Genomic DNA, 22696 nt, shown 5'->3' on the forward strand with positions numbered 1-22696 from the left:
TTGACGTTTCGAGTCCTCATGACCCTTCAACAGAACTAGGTGAATCCAAGGAGAGGGGTGAAATATAAGCTGGTTTAAGGTGGGGGGGGAGAAGTGGAGGGGGAGTGTGGTTGTAGGGACAAGCAAGCAGTGATAGGAGCAGATAATCAAAAGATGTCACAGACAAAAGAACACAGAGGTGTTGAAATTGGTGTTATTATCTAAACAAATGTGCTAATTAAGAATGGATGGTAGGGCACTCAAGGTATAGCTCTAGTGGGGGTGGGGGGGCATAAATGACTTAAAAATAATGGAAATAGGTGGGAAAAGAAAAATCTATATAAATTATTGGAAAAAACAAAAGGAAGGGGGAAGAAACAGAAAGGTGGTGGGGATGGAGGAGGGAGCTCAGGACCTAAAGTTGTTGAATTCAATATTCAGTCCGGAAGGCTGTAAAGTGCCTAGTCGGAAGATGAGGTGCTGTTCCTCCAGTTTGCGTTGGGCTTCACTGGAACAATGAAGCAAGCCAAGGACAGACATATGGGCAAGGGAGCAGGGTGGAGTGTTAAAATTTCAAGCGACAGGGAGGTTTGGGTCATTCTTGTGGACAGATCGCAGGTGTTCTGCAAAGCGGTCGTCCAGTTTACGTTTGGTCTCTCCAATGTAGAGGAGACCGCATTGGGAGCAACGAATTCAGTAGACTAAGTTGGGGGAAATGCAAGTGAAATGCTGCTTCACTTGAAAGCAGTGTTTGGGCCCTTGGACGGTGAGGAGAGAGGAAGTGAAGGGGCAGGTGTTACATCTTTTGCGTGGGCATGGGGAGGTGCCATAGGTGGGGGTTGAGGAGTAGGGGGTGATGGAGGAGTGGACGAGGGTGTCCCGGAGGGAAAGATCCCTATGGAATGCTGCCGGGGCGGGGGTGAAGGGAAGATGTGTTTGGTGGTGGCATCATGCTGGAGTTGGCGGAAAGGGCGGAGGATGATCCTTTGAATGCGGAGGCTGGTGGGGTGATAAGTGAGGACAAGGGGGACCCTATCATGTTTCTGGGAGGGAGGAGAAGGCGTGAGGGCGGATGCGCGGAAGATGGGCCAGACATGGTTGAGGGCCCTGTCAATGACCGTGGGTCGAAAATCTCGATTAAGGAAGAAGGAGGACATGTCAGAGGAACTGTTTTTGAAGGTAGCATCATCAAAACAGATGCAACGCAGGCGAAGGAACTGAGAGAATGGGATGGAGTCCTTACAGGAAGCAGGGTGTGAGGAGCTGTAGTCGAGGTAGCTGTGGGAGTCGGTTGGCTTGTAATGGATATTGGTGGACAGTCTATCACCAGAGATTGAGACAGAGAGGTCAAGGAAGTGAAGGGAAGTGTCAGAGATGGACCACGTGAAAATGATGGAGGGGTGGAGATAGGAAGCAAAATTAATAAATTTTTCCAAGTCCCGACGAGAGCATGAAGCAGCACCAAAGTAATCATCGATGTACCAGAGAAAGAGTTGCGGAAGGGGGTCGGAGTAGGACTGCAACAAGGAATGTTCCAAATACCCCATAAAGAGACAGGCATTGCTGGAGCCTATGCGGGTACCCATAGCCACACCTTTTATTTGGAGGAAGTGAGAGGAGTTGAAGGAGAAATTGTTCAGTGTGAGAACAAGTTCAGCCAGACGGAGGAGAGTAGAGGTGGATGGGGATTGTTCGGGCCTCTGTTCGAGGAAGAAGCATAGGGCCCTCAGACCATCCTGGTGGGGGATGGAGGTGTAGAGGGATTGGACGTCCATGGTGAAGAGGAATCGGTTGGGGCCAGGGAACTGGAAATTGTTGATGTGACGTATGGTGTTAGAGGAATCACGGATGTAGGTGGGAAGGGACTGGACAAGGGGAGAGAGAAGGGAGTCAAGTTAACATGAAATGAGTTTCGTGGGGCAGGAGCAAGCTGACACGATCGGTCTACCGGGACAGTTTTGTTTGTGGATTTTGGGTAGGAGGTAGAAGCGGGCCGTCCGAGGTTGGGCGACTATCAGGTCGGAAGCTGTGGGAGGAAGATCCCCAGAGGAGATGAGGTCAGTGACAGTCCTGGAAACAATGGCTTGATGTTCAGTGGTGGGGTCATGGTCCAGGGAGAGGTAGGAGGAAGTGTCTGCGAGTTGACGCTCAGCCTCCGCGAGGTAGAGGTCAGTGCGCCAGACAACAACGGCACCACCCTTGTCAGCGGGTTTGATGACAATGTCAGAGTTGGACCTGTGAGAACGGAGCGTAGTAAGTTCAGAGAGACAGATTAGAATGGGTGAGAGGAGCAGAGAAATTGAGACGACTAATGTCGCGCCGACAGTTCTCAATGAAAAGATCAAGAGAAGGTAAGAATCCAGAGGGAGGGGTCCAGGTGGAGGGAGAATATTGGAGGTGGGTAAAAGGATCCATTGAACAGGGAGAGGACTCCTGCCCAAAGAAGTGAGCCCGGAGACGAAGACGGTGGAAGAAGAGTTCAGCATCGTGCCGAGCCCGAAATTCATTGAGATGAGGGCGTAAGGGTATAAACTATGTCCTTTGCTAAGCACTAAACGTTCAGCGTCGGAGAGGGGAAGGTCAGGGGGTATAGTGAATACACGGCTGGGGCTGGGATTGGAAGATGGGGTGGGTTGGAGGGACAGGCAGGGGTGGAGGGTGCTAGCTGGGTGTTGGTGTCGATGAGTTGTTGAAGGGCTCACTTCTTTGGGCAGGAGTCCTCTCCCCGTTCAACGGATCCTTTTACCCACCTCCAATATTCTCCCTCCACATGGACCCCTCCCTCTGGATTCTTACCTTCTCTTGATCTTTTCATTGAGAACTGTCGGCATGACATTAGTCGTCTCAATTACTCTGCTCCTCTCACCCATTCTAAACTCTCTCTCTCTGAACTTATTGCACTCCGTTCTCTCAGGTCCAGCCCTGGCATTGTCATCAAACCCGCTGACAAGGGTGATGCTGTTGTTGTCTGGCGCACTGACCTCTACCTTGCAGAGGCTGAGCATCAACTCGCAGACACTTCCTCCTACCTCTCCCTGGACCATGAACCCATCACTGAACATCAAGCCATTGTTTCCAGGACTGTCACTGACCTCATCTCCTCTGGAGATCTTCCTCCCACAGCTTCAAACCTGATAGTCGCCCAACCTCGGACGGCCCGCTTCTACCTCCTACCCAAAATCCACAAACAGAACTGTCCCGTTAGACCGATCGTGTCAGCTTGCTCCTGCCCCACGGAACTCATTTCTCGTTATCTTGACTCCCTTCTCTCTCCCCTTGTCCAGTCCCTCCCCAACTACATCCGTGATTCCTCTGACACCTTACGTCACATCAACAATTTCCAGTTCCCTGGCCCCAACCGATTCCTCTTCACCATGGACGTCCAATCCCTCTACACCTCCATCCCCCACCAGGATGTTCTGAGGGCCCTTAGCTTCTTCCTCGAACAGAGGCCCGAACAATCCCCATCCACCACTACTCTCCTCCGTCTGGCTGAACTTGTTCTCACACTGAACAATTTCTCCTTCAACTCCTCTCACTTCCTCCAAATAAAAGGTGTGGCTATGGGTACCCACATGAGCGCCAGCTATGCCTCTCTCTTTATGGGGTATGTGGAACATTCCTTGTTCCAGTCCTACTCCGGCCCCCTTCCACAACTCTTTCTCTGGTACATCGATGATTACTTTGGTGCTGCTTCATGCTCTAGCCGGGACTTGGAAAAATTTATTAATTTTGCTTCCAATCTCCACCCCTCCATCATTTTCACGTGGTCCATCTCTGACACTTCCCTTCCCTTCCTTGACCTCTCTGTCTCAATCTCTGGTGATAGACTGTCCACCAATATCCATTACAAGCCAACCGACTCCCACAGCTACCTCGACTACAGCTCCTCACACCCTGCTTCCTGTAAGGACTCCATCCCATTCTCTCAGTTCCTTCGCCTGCGTTGCATCTGTTTTGATAATGCTACCTTCAAAAACAGTTCCTCTGACATGTCCTCCTTCTTCCTTAATCGAGGTTTTTGACCCACGGTCATTGACAGGGCCCTCAACCGTGTCTGGCCCATCTTCTGCGCACCCGCCCTCACGCCTTCTCCTCCCTCCCAGAAACATGATAGGATCCCCCTTGTCCTCACTTATCACCCCACCAGCCTCCGCATTCAAAGGATCATCCTCCGCCATTTCCGCCAACTCCAGCATGATGCCACCACCAAACACATCTTCCCTTCACCCCCGCCCCGGCAGCATTCCATAGGGATCATTCCCTCCGGGACACCCTCGTCCACTCCTCCATCACCCCCTACTCCTCAACCCCCACCTATGGCACCTCCCCATGCCCACGCAAAAGATGTAACACCTGCCCCTTCACTTCCTCTCTCCTCACCGTCCAAGGGCCCAAAAACTGCTTTCAAGTGAAGCAGCATTTCACTTGCATTTCCCCCAACTTAGTCTACTGCATTCGTTGCTCCCAATTCGGTCTCCTTTACATTGGAGAGACCAAACATAACTGGGCGACCGCTTTGCAGAAGACCTGTGGTCTGTCCGCAAGAATGACCCAAACCTCCCTGTCGCTTGCCATTTTAACACTCCACCCTGCTCCCTTGCCCACATGTCTGTCCTTGGCCTGCTGCATTGTTCCAGTGAAGCCCAACGCAAACTGGAGGAACAGCACCTCATCTTCCGACTAGGCACTTTACAGCCTTCCGGACTGAATATTGAATTCAACAACTTTAGGTCTTGAGCACCATCCCCACCCCCTTTCTGTTTCTTCCCCCTTCCTTTTTTTTTCCAATAATTTATATAGATTTTTCTTTTCCCTCCTCTTTCCATTATTTTTGAATCTTTTATGCCCCCCCACCCCCACTAGAGCTATACCTTGAGTGCCCTACCATCCATTCTTAATTAGCACATTCGTTTAGATAATATCACCAACTTCAACACCTCTGTGTTCTTTTGTTCTTTTGTCTGTGACATCTTTTGATTATCTGCTCCTATCACTGCTTGCTTGTCCCTACAACCACACCCCCCGCCTCCACTTCTCTCCCCCCCACCACCTTAAACCAGCTCATGTTTCACCCCTCTCCTTGGATTCACCTAGTTCTGTTGAAGGATCATGAGGACTCGAAACGTCAACTCTTTTCTTCTCCGTCAATGCTGCCAGACCTGCTGAGTTTTTCCAGGTAATTCTGTTTTTTTTTTGGATTTCCAGCATCCGCAGTTTTTTTGTTTTTATCTCTGTGAATAGGAAACATTTTCTGTTTTGAATGGAAAGGCAACGGGACCAGAGAGTTTATTTATGAGTTAAGCTTCAGCCTTGAAGCTTTGAAGGTGTCTGGCAGAAATTCAATTTGATCTTTTAAAAACATTGCTGAAATTGTATTAGAGGAACTTTTCTTTAAAAGGCAACTACTATTGCTTTTGGTAGACATCAAATTAAAGACATGTCTTACTGAATATTTTTCCAAATGAGGCTAAGTGGTAAACATCAGAAATTGAAAATTAGTTTAAGGGAGAGGAAGGATAAATAAAGGAGATATTGGAAATTCTTCCCCTTATTCCATGTTATAGACTACATGGTTGTTATATATATTCGAAAATGATTTAGGAGCTATATTTTTGACATGTAGGTAGACATGTATATCCAGAATGCCACATCACTGACTATTGCATGATGGTTAGTGTACCAAAGTAATAATGTATCATTCCACAGCTCATGGAGAGATCTGGAGAAATGCACAGCATCTCAGCTCCGATATTTGTATCTAAAATTCTAATTACTTTGGACTTCTGGGAACCATAAATCATAACATGGTGGCAGCAGCTGTTTGTGAGTAAAACCCAAACCATATAAATGCTGAATTAGTTTGAGAAAAATCAACTCAAATTAGTATAGAAAGAGAAAAAAAACTGAGTGAACTGCATGAAAACGAAATGATTGCTGCCACAACCATGAATACACAGCTCTAACTCAGGATGAAATGGGAGGCCGATGATGTTGTGGAAGCATTTGATAAGTTTAAACAAGAGTGTAAATTGACATGAAGTAAACATAAATCATTAGCTGAAGCTTAACACTCAAGCACAGAGTAACATCATCCTGCTCAGACTATATCAGAAGATCTTTCCTGAAAACTTGAAAGAAAATGGTTACCTAAAGAAAGATGCCCTGAAATTCAGCAATGTCAAACTAACAGCATCTGGTGGAACTGAGATTCGACAGCTCAGAATGTCCCAAATCAGAGGGACACACAAAGGGAAAGCTGTTAACTGCGTGTTCTGTGTTGCTGAAACAGGTGGCCCTGCTTTCCTGGGTTGAGCAGATGTGAAGAGTTGCAGCTTACTCAGTAAACCATGAGATGATGGAGGCGGCACTGAGGGTTGAAGGTAGTACATCCACTGGAAAATGTCCTCCAACCAGATGCAAGAAAGATCTGCTCCTAATGTATCCAGAGTATTTTGTTGAGACGGTTGGATGCTTTGAGGGTTTTGAGTACAAAAACACAAGAAATAGGAGCAGGAGTAGACCATATGGCCTGTCGAGCCTGCTCCACCATTACTATGATCATGGCTGATCTTGGGGCTTCAACTCCATTTTCTTGCCTGTTCCCCATTTCCCTTAATTCACTGAGAAACCAAAAATCCGTCTAACCCGATCTTAAGTATAGAGTCAATGATTTATCACATTGCCATTGATCCAGAGAAGAAACTGATGATTCACCAATCACATAAATTACCGATAGAATTAAAAGGAAACATTGAGAACGAACTCCAGGAAATGGAAGAAAAGAAAGTGATTGTCAGAGTCCCAGAGCCTACAGATTGGGTGAGTTTCATCAATGTGAGAGAGAAGCCAAATGAATGTCTACGAATTTGCCTGGATCCCAAAGATCGTAATCAAGCAATTAAGAGAGATCACTGCCCCCATTCCAACACTGGAAGAGATCACACCAGCACCAACAGGGGCAAAGGTTTTCACCAGGTTTGTTGCCAGAAATGGCTACTGGACTTAAAGCTTGACAAAAAATCTTCACTGTTGACAACATTCAGCACATGTTTTAGACAGTACAAATTCCTGCCTTTTGGCCTTGAAGTGAGCCAGGATATGAGAAATGTAGGTGAGAAATATGAGAAATATAGGTGAGAAAAAGTATATTAAAATTAAAACATAAATATTAATTTTTTTCTCACCAATTTCCATTATTAGTTTTTAAATTTATTTCCATTCATTGTTTTATCCCCACCTTTTAAGCTATTTTGATCTTTTCTCCCACACTGTCCCCTCCCCCTACCTCCACTAGGGCCATCTGTCACTGGCTCATCCTGCTTTCTACCCTTTATGACACCATTAGCACCTCCTTCAGCCATTACCACCACCATCAACATCCCTTCAGCCTTTTGTTTATGACATCTTTTGCAATCTTTCCTTTGCCTCCATCCATCACTGGCCTTCTATCCAGTTTAACCCCCTTAAACAGTGTATATTTCACCACATTTCTACTTCTCTTTCGTTCAGAAGAAGAATCATGCGGACTCGAAACGTTAACTCTGTCTTCCTCTCCACAGATGCTGTTAGACCTGCTGAGTTTTTCCAGCAATTTTTGTTTTTGTTTCAGATTTCCAGCTTCCGGAGTATTTGCTTTTATCTTAAAGTCAAACCGTGTCCTGAGAAAGTCACAGCCATCTCTGAGATGGAACAACAAAGAGTTGAGATGTTTCCTTGGCTTGATTCAGGTCTTGAGCTCTTTCATACCTCACACACAAAACACACAGCAAACCTGACTAGAGAAGATGCTGAGCACCCGTGACAAGAGTCACATGAGAGGAGCTTCAACAAGCTCAAAGAAGTAATGTGATTCAAGGAGACAAGTCTGTCATACGACAACCTGTCACTCTGCAAGTAGATGCATAAGGACTGGGAGCATCCCGGGTACAAGAGGGAAAAGTGATAGCATTTGCATTAACAGGGCTGGGACCAGATATGCTTTTGGCAGTCATGTATTGATTGAGAAGTTCAATCCACAGCTTTCTGGGAGAAAGTTCATTGTGGAGAATGATCATTGTTCACTTGAGCAGATCTGCAAGAAAAATTTGTGTACAGCAGCGGCAAGGCTGCAGAGGTTACTCTTGATGATTCAGAGTAATCATTTCACTTTGATATACAAGCCAGCAAGTGAAATGGTGCTTGGAGATGCATTAATTCATTTGTCACTACATGCGAAACATGAAATAAAATTTTGAGGTGTAAAAACCCATCACTTAGAGATGAACCCAACAAAGATGAATTGTTATGTATGCTCTCTCAGCTAGCAATCCAGCGGATGGCCTAATGGGTTCAGCAATCTCAGTCAGCAATACAGCAGTATTAGACTATTAGAGATAACATCTCACGAGAAGATAGTGTTCTGGAGGCCAGATCCAGAATCATCGTATCCAAAACGATGCAGAAAGATAGAGGAAGGCCCCATGGGAATGGTGAAGTGTAAGCTCAGAAGCAGTTCAGCTGTGTACTAGATATACATCTACAAAGACATCAAAAGAAAGGTTCTACATGCAGTGAATGCCAGAGGTATAGAAATGCACAGCAGAATGACTGAAATACCATTCAGACCATGGCATGTTGAGGGGGGGTTAATTTATTCACACACAATCAAGAATGAATTCTCTATCCCAGAAGGCTGTGGAGGCTCAATCATTCTGTTCAAAGCAGAGGTTGATAGATTTCTAGAAACCAATAACATTAGGGGATATGGGGATAGTGCCGGGAGATGGCCTTGAGGCAAAAGATCAGCCATGATCGTGTTAAATGGCAGAGCAGGCTCAAGGGGCCGAATGGCCTACTCCTGCTCCTATGTTCCTAATGGTGCCTCATGGTACCAGGCTATTATTCAAAGTTGCTTTTCTCTGAAAGGGGAAAGATTTGACAGCAACAACAACCACCTCAGCAGTATGGCTTCTGTTTACTAAGCAAGGGATTCCTGAAAGAATAATCTGTCATAAGTGAACCCAATTCACCTCATCACCACATTACCTAAGGGGAACATGGGTTTACAGAAGGACACGTCCAGGCGGTCAAGAGAACCCTCATGAAATGCCAAGAGACAGAGGAGGACCCAAACCTTATCTTATTGTCACTCTGACCTACACCGCAGAGCTATTCAATGGCAGAAAATTCAAGGGAACTTTACCAAGCAAATGACCAGGAGGAAGTAGACAACAATTCACTGATGAAGAGGTAGGAGGAGGTCAACACTTCCAACAGGATGCTAAATCCTTGCCTGAGTTACTGAGAGGATAATCTGTACATGTACAGGATACAAAGCTGAAAACCTGTAACCAGCAAAAGTTGTTGGTGAAGCTGAGACTCCAAAGTCTTACATCACCGAGACTGAAACCAGTAATCAGATGAAGAGGGAAAGGTTCCATAATCGACCTACATCTAGGCTGGAAAAGCAGAAAAGGTCTTCAATAACAGCAACATCACTAAGCAGTGAGACAACATCACCAACAAGCAGCGCAACATCAACAACATCACCAGCAAGTGACACAACAGCAGCAACATTAAGCACAACTCCGAAAACATCAAGAGCAGCACACACAACATCACCAACTCATCACTGAGAACGATAACTACCAAAGTCACGAGATGGAGGCACAACATCCCACCACCTTAGCGATACCGTCAATGATGTTTCTGAGAAAAGAAAATAAGCTATAAAAGACTCTTAAGGTGTCAATTTAATTACAAAATTTGATAGTTAATTGTCCTTAGTTTAGACAGAATATAAAAAAGTTAATGGTTGGAACAGTTATATTGATAAGTAGAGGCATTATAGTTTAAAGAAAGAGGGTTGTTATATTTTTATATTATTCAAAAAGGGTTGTGATGTGCATGTATACATGTATATCTAGAATGCCCCATTACTCACTATTACACTCTGGTCAATGTACCGAAAAGCACAATGTATTATTCCACAGCACATGGAGATCTGGAAGAATAAACTTGATGAAAATCTCTCGTATCTGTGACTACAAGTCTGATTATTTCAAATTCTGGGTATCACAATAATAACATTAAACTTTCCCAGTTCTGATAAAAGGTGATTGACCTGAAATGTTGGCATGGATTTTCACACAATCGTAACAACTCCATTTAAAAATGGCACGTGGGATCTGATTCAGGGATTCCGCCCCCAATTCAGGTCATCCCCACCCCCACCAGCCCCCCACCACAGCCCCCCCTCCCCCACCCTCCTCACCCAACCCCAACGCCCACCCCCACTGCACGCCCCCCATCCCCACCAACCCCCCACCGCAGCACCCTCAATCCCCACCTCACGCCCCCCCACCGCACCCCCCACACCGCAAATTTTGCTGACACAGGATAAAGTTGTGACGAGAAAGCCCACACTCTGCACTCTCGACCTTGCCAGCTCCATTGTGGGGTCAGGTGAATCATAGCCCTCCCCAATTTTTGCCGAGTCGGGCCAGCTTCTCCTTGACTCATGGATCATGGCCCCACAGAGGAGTTGTGACTCATAGTACGGATTTAGGAGCCTTTTGAAAGCTAAGGTCAAAAGGTCTTACTTATGCCCCACATGTCCTTTTCATGTACCTACCATTACCCCCCTCCATTCCAACCCAGTGCCAACCCATTCCCTCCATCCATCCCATCACTCCTTATAGACTCCATGTGAACTCATGGCCCTTCCATGCCCATTAACCCAGTGTACATGATGTATAGACCCAGTGAGCCAGAAAGTAACAATGGCACTCATGGAACTGCTCAGAAATAAAAACATATTCACAAATCATCTTTTGAAAACGTATCACTGTTTTTACAGCCGAAGTGGCTGAGAGTCCAGACTCATTAAAGGATTATCTCAGTGAGGTTCTGTTTTGACACCTGGAGAAAAGCCTTGCCTTTGCTTGATTGACATCTTTCAGTAGTTATATTACATTTTCTGTCTGTGATCAGCTTTGTTGATGTCTCAGTGTTTATTTTCACAACATTAAGGGGTGTTGAAGCTGCTGTATTTGATACTTTAATGGTCTGTCTGACACTTTTACAGGGTTGTAGGAACAACAGTGCTTTTTTCAAAAGACAATTTGTGAATGGGTGTTTTTATAGCACTTCCACACAAGTCATTGTTACCATATGGCTCATTAATTCTGTACATAGTGTACACTAGGTATAAGGCTATAGAAGGGCCATAATTTGGATTGAGTTGACTTAGGAACACAGGATCAAGGAGCAGGAGTACGCCATACAGCTCCTCGAGCCTGCTTTCCCATTTGATAACATCATAGCTGAACCGATTGTGGCCTCAACACTACTTTCCTGTCTGCAGCCCCATAACTCGAGACTCACTTGTGTGTCAAAAATTTATCAAACTCAGCATTGAGTAAGTTCAATGACCCAGCCTCCACTGCTCTCTAGTGAGGAGAATACAGACTAATGACCATCTGAGAGAGAAATAAAATCCCCTTGTCTCAGTTTTCAATGGGAGACCTCTTATTTTTAAACCTTGTACCCTAGTTCTTGTCTCCCCGACAGGAGGAAATATCCTGCTGGTATCCATCCTATCAAGTACCCTAAGAAACTTATATGTTTCAATAAGATCTTCAGGATTATATAAGTTTCAATAAGATACTATCAACATATTTAAAAGCCTCTGTGCACAAACATTGCAGAAATCCACTAAAATTGGTTTTCCTTTGTGTAGTGCCCATTCCCTTGTTTTTTGTGTAATACGTCACATCTCTTGGGAGTACTCACGAGTGATGACTGGGGAGATTTGTCTGCTTGTTCACTGAATAGTAACTCTGTATTGGTTCTGCAGTATGATGAAGTGTGCACGGTTGGAATAGGTATACATGATTTCACAATGTTCAGCACCATTCGCGACTCCTCAGATACTGAAGCAGTTCATGTTCAAATGCAGTAAGACCTGGACAACATACAGGCTTGGGCTGACAAGTGGCAAGTAACATTCACACCACACAAGTGTCAGGCAATGACCATCTCAAACAGGAGGGAATCAAACCAGTGATCCTTGACATTCAATGTCATTACTATCACTGAATCCCCCACGTCTAACATCCTAGGATTCAGAAACTGAATTGGACTTGCCATATAAATACAGTGGCTACAAGAGCAGGTCAGAGGCTAGGAATCCTGTAGCGAATAACTGTTAAGAAGATGTAATAATTCTTATAATGTTCTTGGATTTTATTGTAAAATAGACTAATAGTGGGATGTGTCTGTGTGCCTATATGTGTCAGTGTATGTATGAAACTTAATTGAATTATCCTGGGTGCTTTGACCTCAGAAGGGAGGTCAGCTTTGAAATGTTAGTTGGATAACCATGGGGAAGTTTAGAAAGATAGGTATCAGCGGAACCTTTGCATTTTGAAATAAACCAGATTAGATTGTTTTCAAAGGAGGGGTGAAATGTGTCACATCGTTAGGTGAAGTTTAGAAACAGTGTGTTTATTTTTGCTGAAGATTACTGGAAAATCTTACTGCTATGACAGGATTTTATTATTGGGGAGATAAAGTCCAAAGACAGAGTGAAACAATGGGTGTTTGCATTCAAAGAGGAAGATATGTATAAAGAAGAAAATACTGTTTTGTAAGGGAAGGCATTTTTAAAATTTCATAAGGATGTGAAAAAGCCTTCAGCAGCTACGCCTCAAGCTGCTGTCTTCAGGGACTAAAGTAAAGAGAATGCGCTCCAAATGCTACTTGTTCGGGGTATCATGATTCTTTGCCTGGGTCTTTTAAAATCTATGTGTCTTTCTGTTGCATTGAGGAAAGTATAACTGGGAGTTAGATTGAGTAGGGGATTTGAAGTTATCATAGTAGTAATTTGTCGATCTATGTATGTATTAAAAATCATTTCACTATTAATATGTGTTCACTCTACATTTGTAAAAAAAAAACCTATTAGATTTGGTGGTCTTATTCCTACTGAATTCAAGGCAGGCATCTCAAAATTTATACAAATTGAAAATTAATTGTGACAGTTGTTTCAAGTTCCCCTCTGGGATTTGAACAGCTCAGCATTTACCGTCGGCAGTGTCATAACATTCTTGGGGGCTCTTTGTGGGATAGGTTTGAAATACCTTGATTTGTTTGGAGTTGGTGAATCTTAAGGTTACGAGTTGGAGAAGCAATTTGAATTGAGAAGTTGGGGTGAGGCTTTTTGTAGTGGTGAGACTGTAGTGCGACTTTAGCAGTTGCTCAGACTAGTTTGGGAGTTAAAATAATAACTTTGGCCTGCTTACAAAAGGTAACTAAAGTTAAGTTACTGGAATTGGTGGATACATTACAATTGGGGTTACCTGCAGGGATTAATAAAGCAGATATAATTGAAGGTATAACACAACATTTGAAGTTGGAAGTGATACCTGGCACTAGTGAGTCACAGCTGGAGGTAGTGAGACTTCAGTTGGAAATGAAGAGGTTTGAACTTGAACAAAGGAACTAGAAAAATTGAGGGAGAGGCAGCAGAAAAGGAAAGGGCATTTCAAAGTGGGAAAGCAGAAAGACAAGAGAAAGAAAGGAAGCTAGAACTGGAATTCCAGGCCAGAGAGAAGGATAAAGAAAGAGAGGCAAGGGAAAGTGAGAAGGAAAGAGAACGGGCAAACCAACTGCAAAGGCTGGAAGTTAAAAAAGAGACCTCATATTCTGAGGAAAGTTCTGATGATGGAAAAACATTTAATTTAAAACCCAGTGGGGAGATGTTCAAATTTGTACAAGTTCTTCCAAAGTTTGAGGAAAGAGATGTTGAAGCATTCTTTATTTCATTTGAGAAGATATCCATGAATGAATAATAGAAAAATAAATTCAGCTCACATTGTGCCGCTCAGCCTGCTGGCCGATGATGTGCACTGCAGAGTTTGGTGATATTCTCCCAACGTAAGCACTGGGTTTTCAACGGTTCTCCTTGGGCTCTGTCTTCCTCATCTTTGTCTTGATGTTACTATGGATGGTGACCAAGGACAGGTCCTTGCCCACCGGTTGGCCTGCAATCACTGGACCCGTGGTGTCCAAAATGTAAAATATCTGGGGTAATCAGAGTGAGTTGTTGAAGTGACATTTGAGTGTAATAGATCCCAGGGATGGAATCTCCCAGTCATTGTACGCAGTGAGTTTGGCGTTGGTTGGTTGAAACATCACTTGCCATTTCTGTAGGTACCTACATTTCAGTGTGTGAAATGGAATGATGTTTACACTTGTACTGGTATCCAGTTTTGCACATGGGTTATTGTGCCCCTTCAGCTATGGGCATATTAATCTGGATGTTGGCAAAGGTTTCTGTTGGCATCACTGTGCCAATATATTCTTTGATGTTCACCAGGCTGATTGTCAGTTCACTTTCACTGTTGGTGGTCTGGTCATTCTCACCTGACCGTGTAGCTCGGCCAGACATGTCGTGGATCTTCTCTTGATGCTGTTTAGTGCACATCCTTGGTTTGTTGGAATGCTGTATCTGTCCGGCCTCTGGTTGTGGTTTCTCATGACATTGAACCACTTCTTTTGGCCTTTGCTTTCAGCACCCCCACTTCCAATGTCCTCTAGTGCCACATAAATTGAATACAGCATTAAAAGCTGGGCAATTTCTGGATGTATGCATAAACTAAATTAACAAACCAAGGGACAAATGAAAAGGCAGCCCCTTAAAAGGGAAACTGCAAAAACAAAAGACAAAATTTGAAGCAAACTTACAAACATTAAACCAAAATGTGATCAAAGGGATGAATGAAACAACCCAGTGCCCACCGAGAACGGAAGGCCTCGACGGTGCCGGCAGGGACTGCGTGCTCCGTCTCCAGGGAATCCCAGCCGCAAGCATAGGCACAGAAGACGGGGAGACAGTCGGGCCTGATGACCCCCTTGATCATCCACTGCCTGGGCCTGATAATGGCCAACTTGGCCGGGTCCAGGAGCAGGTTCACGAGGAGATCCTCCTCCCTCCCCATCTCCCTCCTCATTGGGTGCCCGCAGATCAGGAGCTTGGGACTGAAGTTCAAGCAAAACAGAAGCAAAATGTTCTTCAAGTAACTAAAAAGCGGGTGCAGCCTACAACAACCTATATAATTGTGGTCCACGGACTCCAAAAGGCACAAGACACAGACATCTTGGGAGTCTGTGAACCGACACATGCTACGGTTGTATGGGACTGCTGCCTGCAACACCATCCACCCCTGGTCCCTGATGGAAAGGAGTAGGATTTCCATGTAGAGAACCTCCCTACTGCGGACTTCCGCCACTGAAGGGCAACAAGTTATGCCAGGGCGTGTCCGGGCGGTGGCTGAGGGAAAGGGAGTGAAGGGTGTGCAGCAGCAGCCCATACTGGAACCCCCTTCGCACCATGCTAAAGGACACAGAGGGCATTTCCGCGAGGTGACTCAGGTTGCAGGGCTCCAGCTCCATTGAGGGTTTGGGATTTGGGGCGAATGTGGAATTCCGTCCAAACAGGGGTACGCTCTGAAGGAAGGTCACTGCACACCTGCACCATCCCGAGACCCAAAATGACATCAGGGCTGGGCATGACCGTCCTAAGGTCTTGAATGGCATTGGCTGCGAGCCAGATACCTACCGATTCACTATGTGCCAAATCCTGCAGAAGCATCCAGCCCACTCCTCCACCACCCGACACATCCCCTGTCCTGGTCACCCCGGCAGCCACTGAAAATGGTGGAGGTGCAGATTCCTGAGCAGCGGCTCTCTGACGATTTTGATACTCTTCAACAACTTCATCACTCACACATGGGCATAGATCAGACGAGAAGACTCGTAAGAGGGTCAGTCTATTGGCCGGGTATGAACAATGACATTGAAGTCATCATCAAGAAGTACAAGGCATGTCAAGAGCACATGCCAATCAACATAAAGCACCATTGATTCCACATAAAGTTCCTACGCATCCTTGGCCCAAAGTCAGATTGTACCTCTTTCATGTCCATGGCACGTTCTTCATCGTCATTGTCGACTACTTTACAAATACCCAATTATTCGACAATTGCACAATATGTTAAGCATAACTGCCATGTGCTCTCTTAAGGGCTATTTTCAGTTTATTTGGTGTGCCTAGAGAGATCATTATGGATAACAGTCTATAATTTATTGGTAAACCATTTTGAGATATGTATGAGAAATGGAATATCAATCACACTACTTCTTCTCCTCATTACTCTAGATCGAACAGCCTAGCTGAACAAATGATTCATGCAGTGAAATCCTTAATTCTCAAATGTAGACAGACCAAGCAAAATCTACACATTGCAATGTTACATCTCAGAACAACACCTTAAATGCAACTATTCCATCACCGGCAGGGCACATGCTTGGCAGACCAGTGCATACCAACTTACCAACTCTTACCCACTCGAGTTCCTCAGAAACTAGAGAGCAAATTTTAAAACTACAAGATAAGGTGACTAATGTGCACAATAAAAATTCAGGTACAGAATTGGGAAATTTACAGTTGGGGCAATGACTTTGCGTCCAAGATCCCACAAGCAACCAGCTGAGGTGACAAGGATTTATTCGGAATCAAGGTCCTGTGAAGTCATTACACACAAAGGTGCAACGGTGAAACATAACCGGAGACAAATCAGATCCATTCCAGCTCTTCGACCACCGTACAGTCCTATTGCATCCAGGACAAGATCCCAAATACAACCAGGAACAATATCCAAGAATGACAATCCCACAGATCACTGTGAGCAATTAAAGAAATCTCCAGACGAAGTTACCATTGCAAGATCTGGGAGTACCAGCAGATTATCTTTACGCTTTAGAGACTCACAGATTCATCAGTTCTATGCACTTGTGTAATGGGGACTAAACATGAGCATGTATTGTAAATAGTTATACTTCTTTGAAAGAGGGGAAGGTGACATTCAAACAAAGCGCAGTGAGCACAACTTACAGTGAGTGAGAGAGAGAGGCAAATTGACAGGCAGAGAGAGGTGAGATCGTGACTGATAGAGTGAGAGCGTGTGTGACGTGCACAGAGAGGGAGAGAGAGAGAAAGAGGGGGCATCATAGGCAGTGAGAGGGAGAGGGTGAGAAAAACAGAGAGAATGACGGAGAGAGAGAATTTGCCAGGCAGAGAGAGCACGTGAATGGCAGTGAGAGACAGAGAGAGACAGAGAGTGACAAGCAGAGAGAGAGAGGGAGTTAGAGAGAGTGACAGGTGGCCACGACAAGCAGAGCGGAAGAAGGGGCACAACATAGGGAGTAGGATCATGACAGACATAACAGCATAAGAAATGGGAACAGGAGTAGACCATTCAGCCCCTTGAGGCTGCTCCGCCATTCAATACGATCATGGCTGATCTGCTTGTGCTTCAAATTCCACATTCCCGTCTACCCCCCGAGAACCTCTGGTTCCCTTGCCTAACAAGAATCTCTCTACCTCTGCCTTCAAAATATTCAGTGACCCCGCCTCCACCACCTTCTGAGGCAGAGTTCCAAATTCCTACAACCTTCAGAGAGAAAAAAATTTCTTCTCATCTCTGTCCTAAAAGAGCAACACCTAATTTTAAAACAGTGCCCCCTAGTTCTGGATTCATTCTCAAGAGGAACCATCCTTTCGATGTCCACCTTGTCGAGGCTCCGCTATATGGGCCACATCGTCCGCATGGCTGATACTTGACTCCCGAAACAAGCGCTCAACTGGGAGCTTCAATAGGGTAAGTGAACCCCAGGAGGGCAGAGGAAATGCTTCAAGGAAACCTTCAAAGGCTCTTTGAAAAAATGCAACACTCCACCAGCATCTGTGAGTCCCCAGATCAAGACTGCCTGAGGTGGAGGGTAAGCATCCAGGAAGGTGCTGAACACGTTGAACTTCATCGCGAAGGGCTATCTGAAGCCCAACATTGACAGCAAAAGGAGTGCGCAGCAACCCGGGCACCCCACCCACTGTACCCCTACCACCCCACCCACCCTTCCCCCTGCCACCTTCTGCCCCACCTGTGACAGAGACTGTAGATCACACATTGGACTCTTCAGTCACCTGAGAACTCATTTTTAGTGAGGAAACAATTCATCCTCGACCCCGGGGACAGCCTAAGAAGATGAACATTATGCAATGATTAGTGAACATCCCCACTTCTGATGTTATGACAGACGGGAGGTCATTAATGAAGCAGTGGAAGATGGTTGGACCTAGGACACTGCTCTGAGGAACTCCTGCAGTGATGTCCTGGAGCAGAAATGAGTGACCTCCAACAACCACGACCATCTTCCTTTGTGCTAGGTATGACTCAAACCAGTGTAGAGCTTTCCTCCTGATTCCCAGTGACTCCAGTTCTACCAGGGCTCCTTGATGCCACTCTCAGTGAAATGCTGCCTTGGTGTCAAGGGCAGTCACTCTCACCTCACCTCGGGAGTTCAGCTCTTTTGTCCATGTTTGAACCAAGGCTGAAATGAGGTCAAGAGCTGAGTGAACATGGCGGAACGCAAGCTGAGCATCAGTGAGCAGGTTATTGCTAAGCAAGTCCTGAGTGATAGCACTGTTGATACCCCCTTCTATTACTTTACTGATGATCAAGAGTAGACTAATGGGGTGGTGATTGGGCGGATTGGATTTGTCCTGCTTTTTATGTGCAGGACATACCTGGGTAATTTTCCATATTGCCGGGCAGATGCCAGTGTCTTAGCTGTACTTGAACAGCTTAGCAAGGCGGGCAGCAAGTTCTGAAGCACCAGTCAGTATTATTGCCAGAATATTGTCAGGGCCCATAGCCTTTGCACTGTCCAGTGTCTTCAGCCATTTCTTGATATCACGTGGAGTGAACCAAATTGGCTGAAGACTGGCATCTGTGATGTTGGGTTCCTCCAGAGAAGGCTGAGATGGATCATCCACATGACACTTCTGGCTGAAGATTGTTGCAAATGCTACAGCCTTATCTTTTTCACTGATGTGCTGGGGTCCCCCATCATTGAGGATGCAAATTTTGTGGAGCCTCCTCCTCCAGTGGGTTGTTTAATTGTCCACCATCATTCACAGCCGGATGTTGCAGGACTGCAGAGCTTAGATCTGATCCATTAGTTGTGGAATCGCTTAGCTCTGTCTATCACTAGCTGCTTATGCTGTTTGGTATGCAAGTAGTCCTGTGTTGTAGCTTCAGCAGGTTGGCACCCCATTTTTAGGTATGCCGGGTGCTGCTCCTGACATGCCCTCCTGCACTCTTCATTGAACCAGAGTTGATCCCATGACTTGGTGGTAATTGGAGAGAGGGGGATATGCTGAACCATGAGGTTACAAATTGTGGTTGAGTACAATTCTGCTGCTGATCATGTGCCTCATGGTTTCCCAGTCTTGAGTTGCTAGATCTGTTTGAAACACCACACATCATGATGGAGGCTATCCCCAAAGTGAAGGAGGGCCTTTGCCTCCACAATGACTGTGTAGTGGTCACTGCTACCATTACTGTCATGGACAGATGCATCTGCAGCAAGCATGTTGGTGAGGATAAAGTCAAGCATGTTTTTCCCTCTTGTTGGTTCCCTCACCACCTGCCGCAGACCCAATCTATCAGCTACGTCCTTTAGGACTCGGCCAGCTCGGTCAGTGGTGGTGCTCCCAATACAGTCTTGGTGATGGACATTGAAGTCCCCCACCCCGAGTGCGTTCTGAGCCTTTGTCATGCTCAGAGCTTCCTCCAAGTGATGTTTAACATAGAGCAGTACTGATTCATCAGCTGACAGGGGCATGGTAAGTGGCATCAGCAGGAGGTTTCCTTGCCCATATTTGACATAGTTCCATGAGATTTCATGGGATCCATAGTCAATGTTGAGGACTCCCAGGGCAACTCCCTCCTGACTGTATACCACTGTGCCACCACCTCTGCTGCTGGTGGGAGGGGACATATCCAGGGATGGTGATGGTGCTGTCTGGGACATTGGCTGTAGGCTATGATTCCGTCAGTATGACTATGTCAGGCTGTTGCTTGACTAGTCCGTGAGACAGCTCACCAAAAGTTGGCAATTTTTAGAAAGGAGGACTTTGTAGGGTTGACAGGGCTGAGTTTGCCTTTGTCGTTTCCGGTGCCTAGGTCAATGCCAGGTAGTCCATCCAGTTTCATTCCTTATTGACTTGTTTTTAATGATTTGATACAACTGAGTGGCTTGCTAGACTATTTCAGAGGACATTGTAAGTGGCAACCAGATTGCTGTGGGTCTGGAGTCACATGTAGGGCAGGACAGGTGAGGACGACAGATTTCTTTCCGTAATGGACATTCGTAAACCAGATGGGTTTTTACAACAATCGACAATGGTTTCATGGTCAACATTAGACTTATAATTCCAGATTTTAATTGAATTCAAATTTCACCATCTGCTTTGGTAGGATTTGGACCCAGGCCCCTGGAGCATTACCCTGGGCCTCTGGTATACTAGTCCAATGACAATGCCACTGCTTCCCTGTTGCCTGGAAGGATCCAGGTGCAGAGAAATTCAGGACAGCAGTAATGTGACTGCCACAAACAGTAATAGGGCTGGATTTTATGCTGAGGGTGGGATCCACACACCCTCATATAAATTTCAGGGGCAATCACACTGCTGCTGAGTCAACCAGCCTCAATTCAGCCAAAGTCAGGTGACCACCTGACACCTCCCCTGCTAGCCTTGAAATTATGAGGTGGGGTGAAACTGGGTATTGTGTAATCAGAAAGGAATAATTGGCAATCTAGTTGTGTGAAGCCCCTTGGGGTTGAGCGACCATTAGATGACAGAATTCTTTATTAAGATGGAGAATGACATAGTTGATTCTGAGACTAGGGTCCTGAATCTTAATAAAGGAAACTATGATGGTATGAGGCGTGAGTTGGCTATGATGGATTGGGAAATGTTACTTAAAGGGATGACGGTGGATAGGTAATGGCAAACATTCAAAGAGCGCATGGGTGAACTGCAACAACTGTTTCTTCCTGTCTGGCGCAAAAGTAAAACAGGAAAGGTGGCCAAACCATGGCTTACAAGGGAAATTAGAGATAGTATTAGATGCAAGGAAGAGGCATACAAATTGGCCAGAAAAAAACAACAGACCTGAGGATTGGGAGCACTTTAGAATTCAGCAAAGGAGGACCAACGGATTGATTAAGAAGGGGAAAATAGAGTACAAGAGTAAGCTTGCAGGGAACATAAAAACTGACTGTAAAAGTTTCTATAGGTATGTGAAGAGAAAAAGATTGGTGAAGACAAATGTAGGTCCTTTGCAGTCAGAAACAGGGGAATTTACAATGGGAACAAAGAAATGGCTGACCAGTTAAATACATACTTTGGTTCTATCTTCACAAAGAAGAACACAAATAACATACCAGAAATGTTGGGGAACACAGGGTTTAGTGAGAGGGAGGAACTGAAAGAAATCAGTATTAGTAAGGAAATGGTGTTGGGCAAATTGATGGGATTGAAGGCCGATAAATCGGCGGGGCCTGATAATCAACATCCCAGAGTACTTAAGGAAGTAGCCCTAGAAATATTGGATGCATTGCTGGTCATCTTCCGAGATTCTATAGACTCTGGAACAGTTACTACAGGTTGGAGGGTAGCTAATGTAACCCCACTATTTAAAAAGGGAGGCAGAGAGAAAACAGGGAATTATAGAGCAGTCAGCCTGACGTTGGTAGCGGCAAAAATTCTAGAGTCCATTGCAAAAGATTTAATAGCTGGAATGTGGAAAACAGTGGCAGAATCAGACAGATTTATGAAAGGGAACTCATGCTTGACAAATCTACTAGAATTATTCGAGGATGTAACTAGTAGAGTTGATGAGGGGGAGCCAGGGGATGTGGTTTATTTAGATTTTCAGAAGGCTTTCCACAAAGTTCCACATAGATTGGTATGTAAAATTAAAGCACATGGGATTCGGGAGTAGTGTATTGAGATGGATAGAAAACTGGTTGGCAGACAGGAAACAAAGAGTAGGAATAAACGGGTCTTTTTCCAAATGGCAGGCAGTGACTAGTGAGGTACCGCAGGGATCAGTGTTGGGACTCCAGTTATTCACAATATGTATTAATGATTTAGAGGAGAGAATTAAATGTAATATCTCCAAATTTGCGGATGACACAAAGCTGGGTGGGAGGGTGAGCTGTGAGGAGGATGCAGAGATGCTTCAGTGTGATTTGGACAAGCTGAGTGATTGGGCAAATGCATGGTAGATGCAGTATAATGTGGATAAATGTGAGGTTATCCATTTTGGTAGCAAAAACAGGAAGACAGATGATTATGTGAATGGCTATAAATTGAGAGAACCGAATGTGCAACGAGACCTGGGTGTCCTTGTACACCAGTCGCTGAAGGTAAGCATGCAGATGCAGCAGGCAGTAAATAAGGCAAATGGTATGTTGGTCTTCATAGCCAGAGGATTTGAGTACAGGAGCAGGGATGTCTTGCTGCAATTGTACAGGGCCTTGGTGAGACCACACCTGAAATATTGTGTGCAGTTTTGGTCTCCTTATCTGAGGAAGGATATACTTGCTCTAGATGGAGTGCAGCGAAGGTTTACCTGACTGATTCCTGGGATGGCGGGACTGACATATGAGGAGAGATTGAGTTGATTAGGATTATATTCGCTGGAGTTCAGAAGAATGAGGGGAGATCTCATAGAAACCTATAAAATTCTAACAGGACTAAACAGGGTAGATGCAGGAAGGATGCTCCCAATGGTGGGGGAGTCCAGAACCAGGGGTCACA

At 45.3% G+C, this 22696-nt stretch overlaps 1 protein-coding gene across 3 annotated transcripts in view; it reads right to left on the reverse strand.

Annotated features, from left to right (window-relative positions):
* Positions 1-22696, reverse strand: part of LOC121291953 (zinc-binding protein A33-like) — a 39998-nt gene that overhangs the window by 11823 nt on the left and 5479 nt on the right. For 2 of the 3 annotated variants that reach the window (XM_041213640.1, XM_041213638.1), the window contains one exon: positions 9610-9669. The exons of the other annotated variant lie outside the window; for it this stretch is intronic. In XM_041213640.1, the coding sequence (XP_041069574.1) occupies positions 9610-9669 (60 nt within the window). The remainder of the gene's footprint in view (positions 1-9609; positions 9670-22696) is intronic. 3 annotated transcript variants of the gene reach the window in all.

The sequence above is a fragment of the Carcharodon carcharias genome, chromosome 19 (genome assembly GCF_017639515.1).
Source record: "Carcharodon carcharias isolate sCarCar2 chromosome 19, sCarCar2.pri, whole genome shotgun sequence".
Lineage (NCBI taxonomy): Eukaryota > Metazoa > Chordata > Chondrichthyes > Lamniformes > Lamnidae > Carcharodon > Carcharodon carcharias.